At 53.1% G+C, this 18,966-nt stretch overlaps 1 protein-coding gene across 1 annotated transcript in view; it reads left to right on the forward strand.

Moving 5' to 3' along the window:
- The window catches only part of APOLTP (apolipoprotein lipid transfer particle homolog), a 154,050-nt gene that overhangs the window by 109,450 nt on the left and 25,634 nt on the right, over window positions 1–18,966 (forward strand). Inside the window, exons 45-56 of the mRNA XM_089895399.1 lie at window positions 226–369; window positions 463–579; window positions 2,178–2,385; window positions 4,992–5,158; window positions 6,585–6,697; window positions 7,752–7,833; window positions 11,191–11,328; window positions 13,943–14,105; window positions 16,319–16,440; window positions 17,025–17,162; window positions 18,601–18,714; window positions 18,815–18,943. Of these exons, the coding sequence (XP_089751525.1) occupies window positions 226–369; window positions 463–579; window positions 2,178–2,385; window positions 4,992–5,158; window positions 6,585–6,697; window positions 7,752–7,833; window positions 11,191–11,328; window positions 13,943–14,105; window positions 16,319–16,440; window positions 17,025–17,162; window positions 18,601–18,714; window positions 18,815–18,943 (1,635 nt within the window). The remainder of the gene's footprint in view (window positions 1–225; window positions 370–462; window positions 580–2,177; window positions 2,386–4,991; window positions 5,159–6,584; window positions 6,698–7,751; window positions 7,834–11,190; window positions 11,329–13,942; window positions 14,106–16,318; window positions 16,441–17,024; window positions 17,163–18,600; window positions 18,715–18,814; window positions 18,944–18,966) is intronic.

Consider the following 18,966-nt stretch of genomic DNA (forward strand, 5'->3'; position numbering starts at 1 on the left):
TCATTTTCCCCTCCCCCGAGCTCTATTGCTTTCCTTCCTTTTTAAGGCTGAATAGCATTGCTTTGGGTGGATGGACCAGATTTTGTTGATCCGTTTATTCATCAGTGGACACTTGGGTTGCTTCCACCCTTTGGCTATTGTTACGAGTGCTGCTATGAACACGGGTGTACAAATATCTCTTCATGATATCTCACACGAGTCTTGGTTTCTCTTGCTCTATTGTAGACCCAGCAGGAGGTGAACTTGCTGCTCACACACAACCTGCTTCAGCCCTTGGCCCTCCCAGCCCACGTCCTGCTGGACCTGACCACCGAGAGGCTCGGGCCCAGCTACAGACACACCCTGCGGGTTGGAGTGGATGACAGACAGGTGGGGGCTCTGCTGACGGGGCCTTGGGGGACTGGGGGCTGTGGGGATGGCCCAGCCCAATGGCCCCAGTCCCACGGTCATCCACCCTGACAGGTGTCTGAGGAGCTGACCTTCACTAGGTGGCCGGAGCACATCTCCCTAGACTGCACGTTCCAGCACAACATCCCCACACTGCAGACGCTGTGGGTGGAGGACAAGCTGGGCCTGCAGGTCAGCCTCAGCAAGTACCAGTGATAGTGGAAATCATTCATTCATTCATTCATTCAACAAACCTTTCTGGAAATACCTCGGAGACAAGGGGATGGTAGAACAAGGTTTGGACTTCCCTCTGAGCCTCAGTCTCCTCATCTGGAAATTGGGGATGCTAATACTCATTTTTCTTGCCCAGCCATGTGAACCGGGGCTGTTACACACTCTCCTCCTCCAGAGCTCCCCGTGCTCCCAGCAGACCTGGCGCTTGTCCTCAGCCCTCTTTTTCCCCGTTTTCCACACACACTCCCTTCGTGGGCTCATCCAGTCTCACACCAGTGCCATCTCTGCACTGCCATGTCCCCCATTTCTCCCTCCACTGAACCCCAGACCCGTAGACCCACCTGTCTGCTGTATCTCCACTCAGATGCCTGGCAGGCACCTCCGACTTGTCTGTTCCAAACCAGACAGGCCAACACCCCTGACCTGCCCCTCCCCGTCTCCCCATCTCGGCAAATGGCACCTCGTCCATCCTTCCAGTCGTGCAGTCAAACCCTTGAAGTCAACCTGGATTGACCAGCCTCCACCCAGAAGCCCCCCAAGAGTCACCTCATTAGCACAAAAGACTCTCCTATCACCCAGGAAATTCTAAGGGACTTAGGAGCTCCATGTCAGATGCTCCTGTCACCCCCATCACTCAAGAATTTACAAGGGTACAGGGGCTCTGTGTCAGGACTGGGGTCAAAGACCAAATATTAGCAGGAACCGGGGCAGAGACATCTATATCTACATCTTTCTTCTTATTTCACACCCTCCCTAGCCTCTTCCCAGCTTCCTCTTCTCCATCATCTTCCCATTGTTTGACATGTGACGCCTTTGACCCTGTCCTGGTCTGTCTCCCACTGCTGGTGTTTAAGCTCCACGGGGTCAGACATTTCTGTCTGTCGTGTGCATGACAGTATCCCTAGGTTTAACAGGGCCCAGCATGTAGTAGGTGCTCAGTCAGCATCGTTGAATGATGGAGTGACACTTCCCACTTTATAGAGTGGGTGACATAAAGCAGTGAGGGGCCTCGCCACCTGTTGCCACGCACTGCATGTTCGGCCAGTGATGGCTGCTGTGCTGTCGTGGCTCCAGCGATTAACTTACGTACATATGGTGGGGAGGTTGCGAACTCAAAGGCCTTTGAGGGCCAAGGTGTGTATTTTTAACTTTTTGAAAAAATTTTATTGTTAACTTTTATTATTGTGGCAAACTATGTATTGACCATTTGAACTATTTTAAAGTGTACAATTTAGGGGCATTTAGTACATTCATAAATTTGTGCGACTACTCTCTAATTCAGAACGTTTTCATCGCCCCAGATGGGAACGCTGTACCTGGTAGCAGTCACTCCTCAGCAGGCAGAGCCCCTGGCCACCAGCAAAACGGCACACGTGTAGTTGGCCACGTGTAACCCAGTTGTTCCTCCAACCTGCTTCCTTGAAGGGGTCCTGGTTCTTCCCATCCCAGCGGCATGGGTGGTACAAAACCCCAGAGTTTATAGGAGCTGGTGCCAGCTGGGCTGGGCTGATGCTCTCTGTGCAGGGTGGTCCAGCATCTCCTGGGTGTCATTCCAGGTCTCCGTGGACGTTCACGACAGTGACTCTGGCTTTGAGAATTCGGGACGCGTCTCGGCAGGGGCCACGTCTCTGAACTACTCTGTGAGCTGCCATCACCGCGATGGGCGCCTGGAGCTTTCTGGCTGGAGTGAGCACGACAGCCAGGCCCTATGGCAGGCGGGGTTCCCAGCAGAGGCCCGCATCAGCGCCGAGCTGCAGACATGCGGTAAGGCCACCAGGCACTGCCCATGGATGAGAGCTGGCTTCCCCCATGTGGGGACTGCCCGCCAGCCTAAGGCCCAGTTGACCCTGAGCTCCAGGACTAACCAGGACACCCTTGGCCTTGGAGCCTCACCCCTAAGGGAGCGTCTATTCACTTCCCAGGGCTGCCAAAGCAACGTACCATAAACTGGGTGGCTTAAAACAACAGAAGTTTATTCTCCCGCAGTTCTGGAGGCCAGAAGTCAGAAATCAGGTGTTGTCAGGGCCATGCTCCTTCCAAAGTCTTCAGGGGAAAATCCTTCCTTGCCTCTTCTAGCTCCTGGTGGCCCCAGGTGTTCCTGGGCTTGTGGCTGCATCACTGCAATCTCTGCCCCTGTGTCTCTGCCTCTTCTCTTCTTTTTATGAGGATGTCAGTCATCGGATGAGGCCCATCCTAATCTAGCACCTCATTTTGGCTTGATTACCGCTTCAGAGACCCTATTTCCAAATAAGGTCGCATTCACAGGTCAGGGACTTAGGACTTCAACATAATTTTTAGGGGGAAACAGTTTAACCCATATTGGAGGAGGAAGGGAAGATGACAGTGATAAGAGCCACCATTGATTGAATGCTTACTGCATACATACCAGGCAAGTCCTCAATACACAGGAGCTAAGGGAATCTGCTCAGCCATCCCATGCACACCAAGGGAAAGTTGAAGCCCCCAGTGGGGCCTTCAGGCCCTCAGGAGCCACACCGTAACCTCTGACCTCTCTCCTGGCCCCTGCTCATTCCACTCCTTGATATTCCTCCAACGCATGAGGCTTGCTTCTGCCTCAGGACCTTTGTACAGGCTGTTCCCTCTGCCCAGAATGCTCTTCCCCACAGTCAGTCTCTCACCTCCTTTGGGTATTTCTCAAACGTCGTCTCCTCAGTGAAGCCTTGCCTGCTCCCCCTATTTATTTGCACCCCCACCTCTCTCCAGCTCTCCCCATCCCCTCTCCCTGGCTTTGTCATTCAAACATACTGTGTAACTTACTTTTTAAATATCTTTATTTCTCATTGCCTGTCTTCCACTCACCCCACACTAGAATGTACACTCCACAAGGACGGGGATGATGTTTGTTTGCAGAGTGAGAGATAGTAGGTGTTCAATGAATCATCTGTTGGGTGAATGTGTGAACATATGAGAGCGGGGTTAGTAACACCATCCCCATTCTGCAAGGGAGGAACAGAAGTACAGAGAGGTCGAGTCACTTGTTCCGGGCTACACAGCTGGTTAATGATGAATCCAGGTGGTATGACTCCAGAGCCACCCTCTGACCCCTGTGTAGATTGTGGAGATCAGGATCCCTGTGTGTCCCCGAGTCCCTTGGGTCATCTTCTTCTGGTCTCAAACTCTTCCATCCTCAGCTCTCAGCAACCCGTGGGGTGGGCGGGGGCCTGGGTCGGACAGGCGACTGTCTCGGTGTGCGCTGACCTCACAGACTGCTCTGAGGAAGGGTTTGTAGGGGGTGTGGGGGGAAAGTAATAGGACAGTCGTCCCAGGGATAATTTCCGCACTCCAGTTGAACGGGGCCAGGAGTGTGCTGGCCTCCAGCCAGGGTGACCTCTCACCCCCCACCCACTGCCGTCCCAGTCCCTCGGGGGGCGTTTTCTGCCTGGCATCAGCATTCTTGGTGACTTCCCACAATCTGGAACCTCCCCGGGCAAGAGGACTTGGTCCCCTTCACTGTGTGTCCCCTCATTCCTCATGCCCCCACACACACATAGTAAGTGCACGTGGTTGAACATTGCATAATGAAGGAAGGAAACGACCCCTTCCTGAGACCTACTATGTGCCCCATGCACAGGTGTTCGCAGATGTGGTATCTCAGTTGATCTTGGCAATGTCCCTCAAGGTGGGTGGGCTGTGCCCACTTTATAGGTGAGGAGATTGAGGCTCAGAGCTGCCAGGCTTGTCTGTGTCTGCCAGAGAGGGCCACCCACCCTGCTAGGCCCAAGTGGCAGGTGACAGGGCTGGGCCAGACCCTGGACTCTCCTTTTCTGGAGAGTTTTTACCTGCTGTGAAGATGAGGGGCAGCCCAGCGGGAGGCAGGGGACTGGAAGAGATGCCCCTGTGGGGTGGGAGGGGACAGAGACCCTCCAGCCTGGGCCAGGCAAGCTGCAGGTCAGTATTATTTGATATTGATTTGATATTTGATTGACCCCGAAGAGACGCATCATTGGTTTGTTCATGCCCTCAACAAGTACCAGACACCTATGATGTGTCTGGCTGGGGCTGTGCTAAGTGCTGGGGTTGTAGCAGGGAATGAAACAGACTAAAGGCCCTCCCATCATGGAGCTGACCTTCTGGCAGGGGAGGGAGCAGGAAGCGCTGGGAGGTACTTTAGATGGGCAGTCATGGGGGGCTTCTCGGAGGAGTTGTCCTATCAGCAGCGACTCCAGTGAGAGAAGGAACTGGCCAGGCCTAGACTGGGGGACGCCTCCTCACAGATAATGTCACTGGGGCTCAGAGAGGTGAAACACTTGCCCAGGGTCAATCCCACTGGTATCCTCAGGGTGCGACCCTAAACTGGGAAGGGAGGTGAACCCCAGTCTCTAGCAGCCTTTGCCATTCTCTGCCTTTAGAGACCCAGACCCAGGCCCATGTGGTCCTCCAAAGTGGGGATGGTGGGATCAGCGTGGATGTGGCAGCCCTGGTGGCCTGGCCGGTGAACGGCCCTCTGAAGCTGGTGGTGAATGTCAGCCACACGGCGCCCGCTCTCCGGAGGCTGGGCCTGCCCTTCGCCAGCCAGGTGAGGAGTGGGTGGCCAGCCTGGGCAGGGGCAGGCTCCCTCCTAATTCTGTCAACTCCCATCCTGTTCCCGGGAGCAGAGGACCACTGTGTGCACGATTGACCGGGATGCTCTTGCCTTGTGTCTCTCCAGCACTTTACAGTTTGTAAAGGCTTTATTAATAATAGTAATAATTGTAACCAGTGTCTACTGAGTGACCTCTGTATTCCCAGCTGTGGGGCTGGTGTGGACTGGCCCCCTGCATCTCTGTGTTCCAGTTCCTGATGCTGTGTCCTTTCCGCCCTTCCACTTTTTAATCAAAATCAAAGCTCAGCTTCCATTTGTAGAGCGCCTACTGCGTGCTCGGCACCATTCGAAGGGTTTTATATGCATTGACTCATCACCTGACACCCCAGCGAGAGGCAGAGCGGCACAGTTGTTACGGAATGCCGTCTCCGGAGGTCAGTCCCAGCTCTGCCTTTTGCTGGCTGTGTGGCCTTGGGCAAATTCCTTAACCTCTCTGTGCCCTCCATCTCCTCATCTGTGAAATGGGGATAATAATTGTATCGATAACGTGGGGGTTGTGAGGATGGAGCGAGGATGGAGCGAGGAGCACCTGGGACGGTGTGTGGCTGGAGCAGATGCTTTAGAAGCTTTCGCTGCTCTGGTGGTGGTGACGGTGGTAACTGGAATCATCGTCATCTCTGGGTCACACATGAGCGCCTAGGTGACCTGCCCAAGGTCACAAAACAAGTAGGCATCAAAATAGGGACTCAGGCTTGGTACGGGGCCCTTCCCTGAGATGCTCGCCGCCAACAACCTGTGAGAAAGGAAATGTGCTGTGGCCCCACTGCATGGCGCCATGTCCCAGCCACTGTCGTTTGGTGTGAACTCACCTTGCTTGGCTGGGCCCTCCCACTCCCCCACGAGTCACAGAGCGCACGCATCAAAGCTTCTTTTCCAGCCTCCTGTTTTGGACTATCCAGCAATCCCCCTGCCCCTCACTGCACTCTCCTGTGGGAGGAGTCCTGGAGGGCCAGGATGTCACTGTTCACGCAGAGGGTCTGCGTCACTGTAACCCACAACGGAGCAGCCCGAGCTCCCTTCTCCCCTGACTTCATCTGAATCCCCTTTTCCTGGCCTCAGGACCGGGTGATGGAAGACCCGTGGGGAGGTCATTCTTTGCCGATGTCAGGGGCGCAGGTCTGCACTGGGGGCCCACAGTAGGCAACCTGGGCTGCAGTGAGGGAGCCAGTCCAGGCCCTGCCCAAGGGTCCTCACCGTCCAAGAGGTTGTTAGATGGGGCCAGGCCTGATGGGCGTCTGCCACGCTGGGCTGGGGGGGGGACAGGGACATGCTGGGGCTGTGGAGCATGGCCTGGCCTGTAAGGGTCCTCAGGCCCCTACCCTCCCCACACCTCACAGCCTTCCCCCCCATCCCTCTTCAGCTCATGTTCTGGGAGCTCTGGACAGAGGAGGAGATGAGTTCTTCCCTGCAGCTGACCTGTGATTCTCAAGCCTGCCTGGTCTTCAACATCCGTGGCCAGAACCGGGCGCTCAGGTGAGGGGTTCTCTACACTCTGGGGGCCCTGAGAGGAGAGGAATGAGCGAGGGAGACCACAGCTGAGCACTCCTGACCTACAGCCCCACTGCACAGGTGTGACAAGGGAGGCTCAGAGAGGCCAAGTGACTTACCCAAGGTCACACAGCTGATAAAATATCTTTGACCTCTGGGGGCAGGACATGGATGAGGAGTTCTTGGTCTCACAAACTAAATGCATCCCAGGCCTCGAGTACATATTAGTAACTATTACGGCTCTTCAATCCAGGGACCTACTGGGTGCCGGGGTCGGGGGTCTTACAGTCAGATGAAGTCAGGTGGCCAGTGGTTCTCACCTGGGGGCGAGTGTGCCCACACAGGAGTGTTTGGCAATGTCTGGGGAAATGTCTGGTTGTTACGACTCGGCATGGGATGCTACTGGCTCCTAGCGGGCGGGGGCCAGAGGTGCTGCCAGACTCCTGTAACGCACAGGTCAGCCCACGACAGTGAATCGTGTGGCCCAAGGTGTCAGCTGCGCTGAGGTTGAGACACCCTGGTGTAGAGGCACCACCAGGCCAGGACAGCCCCCAGGGCTGGCAGCAGTGGGGAGCCATGAACACCCCAGCCTGAAGAGGCAAGGAAGGGGTGCTGTGTGCACAGGGCTGCTGGGAGGGAGCCCGGGTTTAAATCCCACCGTCTACTCTGCTGAGCCTCCACTGGCCAAGCCCGATGGGGCCCATCGGTGGGTCTCCAGAAGACGTGCCTCCCGGTACCACCCAGCCCCTGTGCTGAAGGGGAAACTGAGGGACTTGCCCAATGTCCCTGCCCAGGACCAGGCAGAGGCCAAGCTGGGATTCAAACTCAGGTCGCCTGGGGGCAGGCTGCAGCCCCGACCATTACAACCCATGGCCCTCAGGCCTCTGGGCGTGTGAATAGCCCTTTATCTGCTATTCTGCTGCTGTGTTCCTGAGTCTCCACCCCTCTGCTGGGGAGGTTGGCTTGGTCCTGACCCGGCCCTGGAGGCCCTGGACAGGGTGCCCTCAAGCCAGACCTCTCACATCCTCTTTCTCTCCAGCAAAGAGCTGCGGCTCTCAGGCCGGCATCACCTCCCCATCCTCCTAGGCTGCTGCCCCAGCAGAGCCTCAGCCTCAGCCAAGGTAAGTGTCCGCGCCTCCCTTGAGCTCCTAACTGGCTCCAGATGCCCTGCCCGAGGCGGGTGTGGAGACTGTTAACACACCCACATCTGTCTGCCAGCTGCACAGGCCGCCGTGGGCGACTCTCGGAAACCCCTGGCCCCAGCTTTCCCAAACAGGCCCAGGTTTACATTCCCGGGCTATAGCCCCTGCGGCCCCCAGCCGGGCCCACGAGACCCTTAGGAGCCAGGGGAGGCTTTGCCCGCCTGGTGCCTGGTGCCACCTCACCCGGCCTGGCATGCTCCCGGTCGCTGGATCAGATGACGCAGCCTTTGAGCTGAGCCAGCATCACCTCCCAGGTGTCCCGCCTGCCTTCCCACGGGTCTTTGCGTGTCTTCGTGCCCTTGTCCACAAATCCCATTTTTACCTGAAAGCCCCAGCATCTCCCGCACTCATGCATCTGCCCTGTGTGTAGCATCTGGAGGTCCTGGGGGAAGACAGGAGGACCCATGAGACCCACGATTCCCCCTCCCTCCGTGCTGCTGCCATTGTTTATTTCTGTCTGCCCCTCTTCTCCAGATCAGGAGATCCTGGAAGGTGTGCCCAGCACCTGGCACAGGGCCCAGTACATAGTAGGTGCGTGTAGTGAATGAATGAAAGAAAGAATGAATGAATGACAGGATGTGTAAATGAGTGAGTGATTACAATCACCAGCTGGTCACTTCATTATCCCACCAGCCACCCAGTTTTGTTAAAAGCCCTCCCTGCCCTGGGCCAGGCTGCCTTTGTTTATAGAGCACCTACTGTGTGCCAGGCCCTGTACCCACACATCACACAGAGTCTCAGTGCTCCCCAGATTTCACTGCACCATCATTTGGGGAACCTCTTAGTTTTCCCCTAATCTTTATTTTGAATAATTTCCAACCTATAGAAGAGTTATTGTAGGACAGTGGATATTTACCAATCGGTTTTTCCCCCCGTTTTATTGAGATGTAATTGACATACAGCCCTGTATGACTTTAACAAGTACAGCATACTCATCTGACTTACATCTATTGTGAAATAACTACAGTGAGTTTAGTCAACATCCATCATCTCATAGAGATACAGAAAAAGAAAAGGAAAAAAAAATTATTTCCTTGTGATGAGAACTCCTAGAATCTCCTCTCTCTTTTTTTTAAATTAAGTTTTATTGGAGTAGAGTTGATTTACAATGCTGTGTTACTTTCGGCTGTACAGCAAAGTGAATCAGTTGTACGTATACATATATCCACTCTTTTTTAGATTCTGTTCCCATGTAGGTCATTACAGAGCATTGAGTAGAGTTCCCTGTGCTCTACAGTAGGTCCTTATTAGTTATCTATTTTATATATGTGTATATATCAATCCCAATCTCTCAATTTATCCCTCCCCCCCTTTCCTCCTTGGTAATCATAAGCTTGTTTTCTGCATCTGTGACTCTGTTTCTGTTTTGTAAATTGGTTCATTTGTACCTTTCTCTTCTCTTAACCACTTTCAAATATACCGTCCAGCAGGGTTAACTGTAGTCATCCTGTTGTACATACATCCCTGGTATTTATCTTATATCACCAAGTGTTAATATCTTACCACATCTTTCTATTTATACTTACATGTTATATACATTTGTATATTCGTACACGTATTTTCTGTATTATTGTGAGTTAATATTGAGTTGTTTCCGGAGGCATCTCTTTACTCCTAAATACTGCCGGAAGTATTTCCTATAACAAGGGTATTTTCTTGTATAACACAACAGAATTACAAAATTCAGGAAATTTAACATGTGACATAATACCATTATCGAATATATGGTTCATCATAAAATTTCCCAGTTGTCGCATTCTTTTGCAATAATGTTCTTTCGAGCGGTTTTGTTTTGTTTGTTTTAAATCCAGAATGCAGATCAGGATCATCCAGGGTATTCAGTTTCTTAATCTAGAAATTCAGTTTCTTAATCCGAAATCTCTTTAGTTTCTTAATCTAGAACAGAGGTCTGCAAACTTTTGCTGTAAAGGGCCAGATAATAAACATTTTAGCCTTTACACCCAATACCCTCTCTGTCGCAACTACTACCATTGTAACAAAAGAGCAGCGATAGACAGTATGTAAATAAATGGGCATGGTCGTGTTCCAATAAAACTTTATTTACAAAATCAGGCAGTGGGCCAAATTTGGCCCAAAGACTGACCCCTGATCTAGAAATTCTCTTCCCACCGCCTACATTTTATTATTACACTTTTCAGACACTGAAAAATTAAAACAATTTTATAGTGAACACCCACGTACCCATCACCTAGGTTTTTTTCATTCATATTTTGCTCTACTTTATCACATAGTTCTCCATCCTTCTTAATTTTTGATGCATTTCAAAGTAAGTTGCTGATATTGATATACTTGCCCCTAAGCACTTCATTGTCATTAACCACATTAAAGAAGAACTCCTGCATTGAACAACAAGGATTTACTGTGTAGCACAGGGAGCTGTATTCAGTAACTTGTAATAACCTATAATGGAAAAGAATCGGAAGCTGTATACCTGAAACTAACACAATATTGTAAATACGCTATAGTTAAGTTTTTAAAAGAACTCCTGCATTGACGATTTTGCAGTGTTCAGGAAGTTGTTTTGCAAAAATCTTCCATTTGAATTTGTCAGATTGTTTGTGTGAGACATGATTCAGGTTGAACGTTTTTGACAGGGGCGTCACTAAATTAATGATGCTTCTGGAGAGCTCTTAAGAATACCAGTTCTTGACCCAGTTTCCAGAGGCTCTGTTTTTATAGGTCTTGGGTGGGGGCCCAGAATCTATATTTTCGGCAGGTGCCCTAAGTGATTCTGCTATTCAGCCAGCCTGGAAGTTAGCACATTATTTCATATAGTTTTCATATCAACCCATTAATAAAGTAGGTATCATTATCCCAATTTATCTGATAAGAAAGTGAAGGTGGTTATGGAACTAGCTAGAGGTCATTCATTCCATACCTGCTAGAGCCCGAATTGGGGCCCTGGTCTGTTTAATGCAATGCCTGTGTGTTGTCCTCTGCAGTAGACTGCCCCCTGCTGTTCACAATGGTTAATACAACTAGAATTCTTGCCTGCCCGCCCCAGGCTGGTAGCTATCTACAAGTCAGTGTTAACAGCATGAAGGGCACAGGGAGATTGTTGTCATGGCCACACCTGGTGGTCTAAACTGAGGTTCAGGACCCTCACGTCATCAGAGTTTGTCCCATCCAGGGAGCTGTGCGTCTTTCGGGCCCGGGGCTGTGGGAGGCCGAGCTTGCTTACAGAGCCAGCATCTTCCTCAGTGTTCCGTCAGAGACTTGGATGAGGAGATCTGACTTGCTTTTCTTCTGGCCCAGCTACGATACTCTGAGGGTGGAGCCGAGAGCACATTTGCCTTGATTGTGGAGGAGCATCATTTCCACGTTGGCTCCAGGCTGGTGGCTGCTAAGAACAGACTCACCAACATCATCACGCTGGAACAGACCTTCCCCCAGGTGCGTGGAGGAGGCTAGAGCCAGGGCTAGGGCAGGCTGGGAGGCTCCTGGGGCAGCCCTTTCAGAAAAGAGGAATTGTCCTGGTTCCTGGGAGGATCCAATGCAGGCAGAGCTGTGATATGGGCAAAATTTGCTGGAATGGACTCTCAGCTGGCCTCTGTATCCATCCATCCTCCCTCCTTCCCTCCCCTCCCTCCCTCCCTCCCTTCCTCCCTTCCTCCCTTCCTTCCTTCCTTCCACATTATTTATTGAGCATCTACTAGGTGCCAGACCAGATACTATTCCAGAAACTGGGGATGTTGCTTAGAACAGGATTGATGAGTCCTTCCTCTCATCAAGTGTACAGTCTAGTGGGGAGATTGACCAATAAAAAAATCAAATAAGAAAATATACCAGATGATGATACATACTATAGAAAAAACAAAATGGGGTGATATGAGTGGGAATTACTGGGGAGCTATTTAGGTGGCCAGGAAAGGCCCCACTAAGGAGATGACATTTGAGTTCACCGGAGATGACAAGCAAATATCAGCCATTTGAAAATCTGGTGGAAAGAAGATACACAGACGGCCAACAAACACGTGAAAGGATGCTCAGCATCACTAATCACTAGAGAAATGCAAATCACAACTACAGTGAGGTATCACCTCACACCAGTCAGAATGGCCATCACCAAAAAATCTACGAACAATAAATGCTGGAGAGGGTGTGGAGAAAAGGGAACCCTCTTGCACCGTTGGTGGGAATGTAGATTGATACAGCCACTATGGAGAACAGTATGGAGGTTCCTTAAAAAACTACAAATAGAATTACCATATGATCCAGCAATCCCACTACTGGGCATATACCCTGAGAAAACCATCATTCAAAAAGAGTCATGTACCACAATGTTCATTGCAGCTCTATTTACAATAGCCAGGACATGGGAGCAACCTAAGTGTCCATCAACAGATGAATGGATAAAGAAGATGTGGCACGTATATACAATGGAATATTACTCAGCCATAAAAAGAAACTGAGTTATTTGTAGTGAGGTAGATGGACCTAGAGTCTGTCATACAGAGTGAAGTAAGTCAGAAAGAGGAAAACAAATACCGTATGCTAACACATATATATGGAATCTAAAAAAAAAATGGTACTGATGAACCTAGGGGCAGGACAGGAATAAAGACGCAGTTGTAGAGAATGGACTTGAGGACACGGGGAGGGGGAAGAGTAAGCTGTGACAAAGTGAGAGAGTGGCATGGACATATATACACTACCAAATGTAAAATAGCCAGTGGGAAGCAGCCACATAGCACAGGGAGATCAGCTCGGTGCTTTGTGATCACCTAGAGGGGTGGGAGAGGGAGGGTGGGAGGGAGGGAGACGCAAGAGGGAGGGGATATGGGGATATATGTATGCATATAGCTGATTCATTTTGTTACACAGCAGAAACTAACACACCATTGTAAAGCAATTATACTCCAATAAAGATGTTAAAAAAAAGAAGAAAAGAAAAAAGAAAATCTAGTGAAAGAGCATTCCAGGCAGAGGGAACAAGATGTGCAAAGGGCCTGGGCAGGAATGAATTTGGCATATTTGAAGAATGGCCACTAGGCTGGAGCAGAGTAAGTGAGGGGGAAATGGTGGGCAGTAGTGGGAATCCAATCATGCAGGGCATGTCAGGCCACAGGGAAGAGTTTGGATTTTATTCTCTCTGAAATTGGACACCTTTTGAGGACACTATCCAAGGGGTGCTTTCAGATTCCTCTGGTTGCTGTGGGTCGGGGGGACCTACAGGGGACAGCAGAGACAACAGTGAAGAAGCCGGTGAGCAGGGCCAGAATGATGATGTCTTGGACCGAGGTGGGGGCAGTAGTGATGGGCTTTAGAGACATTCAAGAGTCAGTTCCCCTCGTCCCACCAAAAGTCCCCTCCACCCTCCACCTGTGGCACCCACCAGCAGGGAGAGTGCTCCTTGCTGAGCCTTTGCACAGGCTGTTCCTTCTGCCTAGAATGCCCTTCCCTGCTTGTTTTCTTTGTGTTCCTTTGTCCCTCTAATATCTTTCGTGGCTACTCTTGTCACCTTGTCCCACCATTTTCTGTTTCTGTGACTGTCTCCCCACCAGCCTGGAGCCCCTGAAGGGCCAAGGCCAGTCTTGGTTATCTTTGTACCCCAACCCCCAGCACTGGGTCAAGGACATAATACATGCTCACTAAATGTTTGAGAAATCCTACTACCAACTGCAGCAGCCCCACATGGCATTGTCCATGGGTCCAGCCCTGGGCTGAGCACATCACACCCATTATATCACTGAAGTTGGCACTGTTATTCTTACCCCATTTTATACACAAGGAAATGAGGCCCAGAGAGGTTGGGAAACTGGCCCAAGGCCACACAGCTTGGAAGTGGAGCTGAGAGGCGGCTGTCCTCTTTACAGGGGGCGTCGGTCTCCTATGTCACACCCCTTGCACCCCCTCACTCCCCTCCCTTACATTATCTGCCCAGCCCAGTAAACTGTTAGAACTTTGTTTCTTGTGTTTCCTCTTCTGAAAGCTTCTCTCCTTTCCTACCCTCAGCAGGAACATGGGCTGGGTTCCCCTGTGACCCAGCTCCATCTTTCTCTTCCAGCTCCACACCCTTCCTGGGGAGCTGGTCCTGCAGACCTCATACGAGCGAGCCCGTGGCACCCGTGTCCTGCACCACATGGTGCTGTGGGACGGCCAGGAGATGGCCATCAACGGGAGCCTCTCTGGGCCCTTCCTCAAGCCCACCGGGACCCTCAGCCTGCAGGGTAAGTCTCCCAGCGGCTGCAGCAGGGGTGGCCCATTCACCCAGTCACTCAGAGCACCATCATTGAGCACCTGCTTATCCCAGGTGCTGTTCCAGGTGCTGGGGATCCACTGGGAAATAAGATGGCCCAGGTGCCCGCCTTCAGGGAGGCAGGCTGTGAGCCGGGACACATACTGAACAAGATAACGTCAGGGTGTCTCCTAGAGAGAAGGGCTGAGAAAACAAGCAGGGCTTGGTTTGGGGGCCTGGAGCTCCTCCAAGTAGGGTGGTCGGGGAAGGCCTGTCTCAGGAGATGATGTTTAAGCTGAGCCCCGAGTGACAAGAAGGCGAAGCTCTGGGGAGATCATTGCAGGCAGAAGGAACAGCAGGTGCAAAGGCCCTGGGTTGGGAACAGGCTTTGTGGCTGGAGCAACAGCAGCAAGGCCAGTGTGGCTGGAGTGGACTGAAGGGAGGAGCAGGGGGGAGATGAGGTGGGACAGGTCAGGGGAGCCAGGTCACACAGGATCCCAGGCCCGGACAAGGAGTTGGGGTTTTACCTGAGCGTGTTAAGACAGGAGGGTAGGGCCAGGGCGTGGAAGGTGTGCCAACCCTGAGCATCCCCGAGAGGCTTCAGAGCTGAGGCTGACAGACTGAAGGTTGGCAGGGGAGGTAAGTGCAGCCCCAATGGTGGCACCCGTGACCCCTGCGGCCCTCCAGGAAACAACCCTGTCCCCAAGGGTCTATGCACACAGACTGTCAGTTAGTGTTTGAGGAGCCCCCTTACACAGAGCAGAGCCCGACCTGCTGGCCTGCCAAGTGGGAGACACGGTACAGACCCTGGCCCCGGGGGCACGGCTTGCTGAGTGGCCCAGTGGAGTTCCCCATGATCACGGTTGCCGCACATGTGCCCTGCAAGGCAGAGGAAATGAGAAGATCCTCAGCATGCCAAGGCGGTATGTGTATGCCCTTGTGTGCATGTATGAGCGTGTGCATGCTCGGGGGCCCATGCGTGGGCTGAGCAGTCCGTGGACCCTGCCATGTGGTTACAGAGCATAGGAGGGGTGGAGGGAATGAGGGGTGTGGCTCTGTGTGTGGCATGCAAATGTGGTCAGTGCTCCCTGGACTGGTGACCAGATGATGCCTTGAGAACCAGCTAGTGCCACCGTCTCTGGGCACAGCTCCCCAGAGTCTGTGTGGGGACAGGCAGCACCCCTTCCAGAGGGCTCAGAGGGCAGCATGGTGGCTGTTGTCTGCAATGGGGTCTTGGTGGACTCCTGCTCTGGGGGTCTAGGAAGGCAGGACCAGTTGGTTGCCTCACAGGATGGGATCAAGTGGTGCAGGAGGTCAGGGCAGCTGGACTCAGCCTTAAGGGATGAAGGAAGAAAATCTAGGGCAAGGAGACTGTCTGCTGTGAGGCCTCAGCTATGAAGGTACCACCTGTGTCACACCCCAAGGTGGAATGAGATCATAGGGCAGGTGAGTATGGCCAGGTAGGCGTGGGACATTCAGAGAGGCCTGGGCAACCATGAGTGTGAGGGACCTGAGAGTGATACAAGAAGGAGACTGCATCAGTCAGTTATTTCTGTGTAACAAATGACCCCAAACTCAGTGACTTATAGTAATGAGCATTTATCACTGCTCATGGGCCTGTGGGTCAGCTGGGCAGCTTTTCTGGTCTTACTCACGCATCAAAGTCAGCCCCAAGTTGGGTAGGTGGTGCTGCTGATCTTGGCTGGGCTTTCTAACATGTTCGGGGGCTGGCTGCCTGTCAGCTGGTCTGGGACAGCCTCGACTGAAACATTCAGGTTCTCCTCTGTGTGGTGTCACCATCCAGCAGGCCAGCCTGGGTTTGTTCTCACAGTGGCTGGGCAGGGATCCCAGAGAGCCAGTGGGAGCTGAGGACTCTTTAGGCCTAGGCTGGGGTTTGCCAGTGTCAACTTCACCAAATTCTACAAGCAAATCACAAGGCCAACCCAGGTTCAAGGGCCAGGGAAACAAATTCCGCCTCTTGATGGAGGAGGTACAAAGCCTCGTTGCAGGAGTAGAGATTTGGAGTTCTCACGGGGACACTGAGGTACTATACTGAGTGGTATGGGGACCAAATGAGGGTGTAGCTTCTGAATTTTGTGCAGATTACCTGAGCGTGTGGCCCCAAAGTGGCCCCCTATACCCTCTCGGCCTCGAGCTGATGTCCTCAGCTCATGTTCCCGCCCCTCCCTGTGTCCCTGCCTCCAGTGGAGCTCACCCACCTGCTGCCGCTCCCCCTGCCTCGGCACTGCAGCCTCCGCCTTGCCTCCGAGCATTCGCGACGCACCCACCAGGATGACCTGGTCGTGGGCTGGGATGGCAAAAACCAGGTAGGCGTCAGGGCTGGAAGGATACCTGGGAAGCCCACCCTGTGGCCTGAGTGGGGCACTTGGGGCCCTGCCCTGCCCGAGGAGCCTTATAGGGCCAACAGGGCTGGGCCCCGGTCCCCAAGGGACCACTGGAAGGGCACTGGGTGGGAGGAGGAAACCTGGGTCCCAGTACCACCTGGGACAGGAAGACCAGTGGCTGACGCATACTGCAGGCCTCTTGTGTGCCAGGCACATCAGCCCCATTTCTAGATGAAATTGAAGCTCAGAGAGGCATGAGGTCTTGCCCAGAGTCACGGAGCTACTGGAAGGCAGGGCTGGGATTTGAACCCATGAAATGCCTCCAGCCACCACAATGTGTCACTCCCAGTCCCATCTTTGTCATATGCTTGTCCCCATCTGCTTCTCTCTGTGCCTCAACTTACTCCTCTGCAAAATGGGCTGAAGCTCTTGGAGGGCCTCCCACAGTGCTGGGCCAGCAGCCCTCACTCCCATGACCTTGATGAAGAAGGTTGCCTGCACTGGGTGGTGGGGAGGGGGTTGGCCTCTCTGGGGGAGCCCTCCCCCTCAGCCTGTCCCCTCCCCAGGTGGTGCTGTCCTCTCTTCGTCTGGGAAAGGGCGAGCTGGCCGCCCACCTGGCCCTGGCTCACCCCTTCAGCCTCTCCTGGTGGCGGGCAGAGGCCAGTGGCCTTGCTGAGAGCAGGGGTGGCAGGCAGAGCCGGCAGGTGAGCAGGGAGCATCTGAGGGGCCCTGGATGTAGGGGTCTTGGGGGTTGGTGAGCTGCATGGCTGAGCCCACGGGTGGGGCATCTGGGACCACATGTGGGGGAGGAGGATCCCATTTGTTCATCAGAGACAAGGACATCTCTGGAATCACAGATTCCTGAAGCTTGGAACCCCAAAGGGACCTTCATTCATTCCTTCATTCCTTCATCGGTACCTTATTAAGCACCTACTGTGTGCCAGGCAGTGTTGAGGTGCAGACACAGTCCCTGCATTGATAAAGCTCACATTTTAGTGGGAGAAATAGTTACAAGTATGTCCAATTCATCACTGAAGTGTTCGTTTGTTCAGTCAGTCACTTCAGGGGTTTGAGCAGGGCAGCTGGACTCTGCATCTGACTGGGAGGCCGTGGGCAGCTCACAGCACCTCCCTAAGCCTCAGTTTTTTTCTTCTGTGAAATGGAAGACAGTAGGCCAGTGCGTGCCGGGCAAAACAGGCAAAAAGACCAAAACTCAAGCGAATGAATGAATAAAGAAATTAAGAGTTGTGGTAAGCACCATAAAGAAAGTAAGGAGGGTGCTAAGAGAGAGAAACATTGGAGTGGTGGGGGGGCTACTTTAGATGGGGTGGACAGCGAGGGCTTCCTGGAGGAGGTGGTTTGTCAGCTGAGGACCCGCGGATGGGGGGGGAGCTGCCTGTGACAAGCTGGAGAAACAGCGCAGTCCAGGCAGGAGGAACAGCAAGCGAAAAGGCCCCGATGTGGGAACGGGCTGGGTGCTTCAGGAAGAGGCAGAGGCAATTAAGACCAGGACCAAGGACGCGATGGGGCAGGTGAGGGGGGTGATGAGGGCAGGGGAGGGGCAGACCACGCAGGGCCCCTCTCTTGGCTCGGGCTGCCATAGCAAAATAGTACAGGCTGTGTGGCTTAAACCACAGACATTTATTTCTCACGCTTCTGGAGGCTAGAAGTCCAAGATCAAGGTGCCAGCATTGTCAGGTTCTGGTGAGAGCTCTCTTCCTGGCCTGCAGCCATCTCACTGTGTCCTTACGTGTCGGGGAGAGAGCTCTCTGGGGTCCTTCTTACAAAGACACTAATTCCATCATGACCCCCCCGCCCCAAACCTCATCTAACCCTAATCACCTCCCAACGGCCCCACTCCCTGATGCTGTCACATTGGGGATTAGGGCTTCAACATATGAACTTGTGGGGTGATGTCAGTCCACAGCAGCCCCACGAGCCCCAGTGAGGGACTCAGATTTCATTCTGTCTTTGAGAATGATGAGTCTGGGTGTTGAGAATGAGGAGTTTTCCATCTAAACGCCTCTGGCCTCCCAGCCTGAGCGTGGCTCTAAGCTCTTACAAACACGAGCCGCAAGAGGAGGCACCGTCTCCACTCCCCATCTCTCTCCTCCGCCTGCCACTGGCCCCATCTCCTTGCAGGTACAGCTTGCCTGGAATGGAGGGCAGCCTGCAACTTTGCAGCTCACCTGGGCCGACAGGTCCTTGGCGCACAGCACCTCCTGGGATGGTTGCATGGCCACCTCCCCGGGGCAGGTAGGCACTGGCTACCCTGCTGAGCAGGCACGGGCCTTTCGCTAACTCTGAGCCCTGTGTTGCCCTCCCTCCCCCCAGTCACGTCCTCCATCCTCTTCAGCTCCAGGACACCTGGGGCCTGGGTGCCCTCAGGGCCTGTGGGGCCTTAACACAGACCCCAGCCGTGTTCAGCGAGTGGCTCGATCTCTCCTGGGACGGACGCCGGGTGCAGCAGAACCTGACGTATGAGGTGAGGCATGGGGGGTTGGGGGT

This window comes from Delphinapterus leucas, chromosome 15 (genome assembly GCF_059928025.1).
Source record: "Delphinapterus leucas isolate spDelLeu-1000000601 "Yukka" chromosome 15, BTC_Dleu_Yukka2, whole genome shotgun sequence".
NCBI lineage: Eukaryota > Metazoa > Chordata > Mammalia > Artiodactyla > Monodontidae > Delphinapterus > Delphinapterus leucas.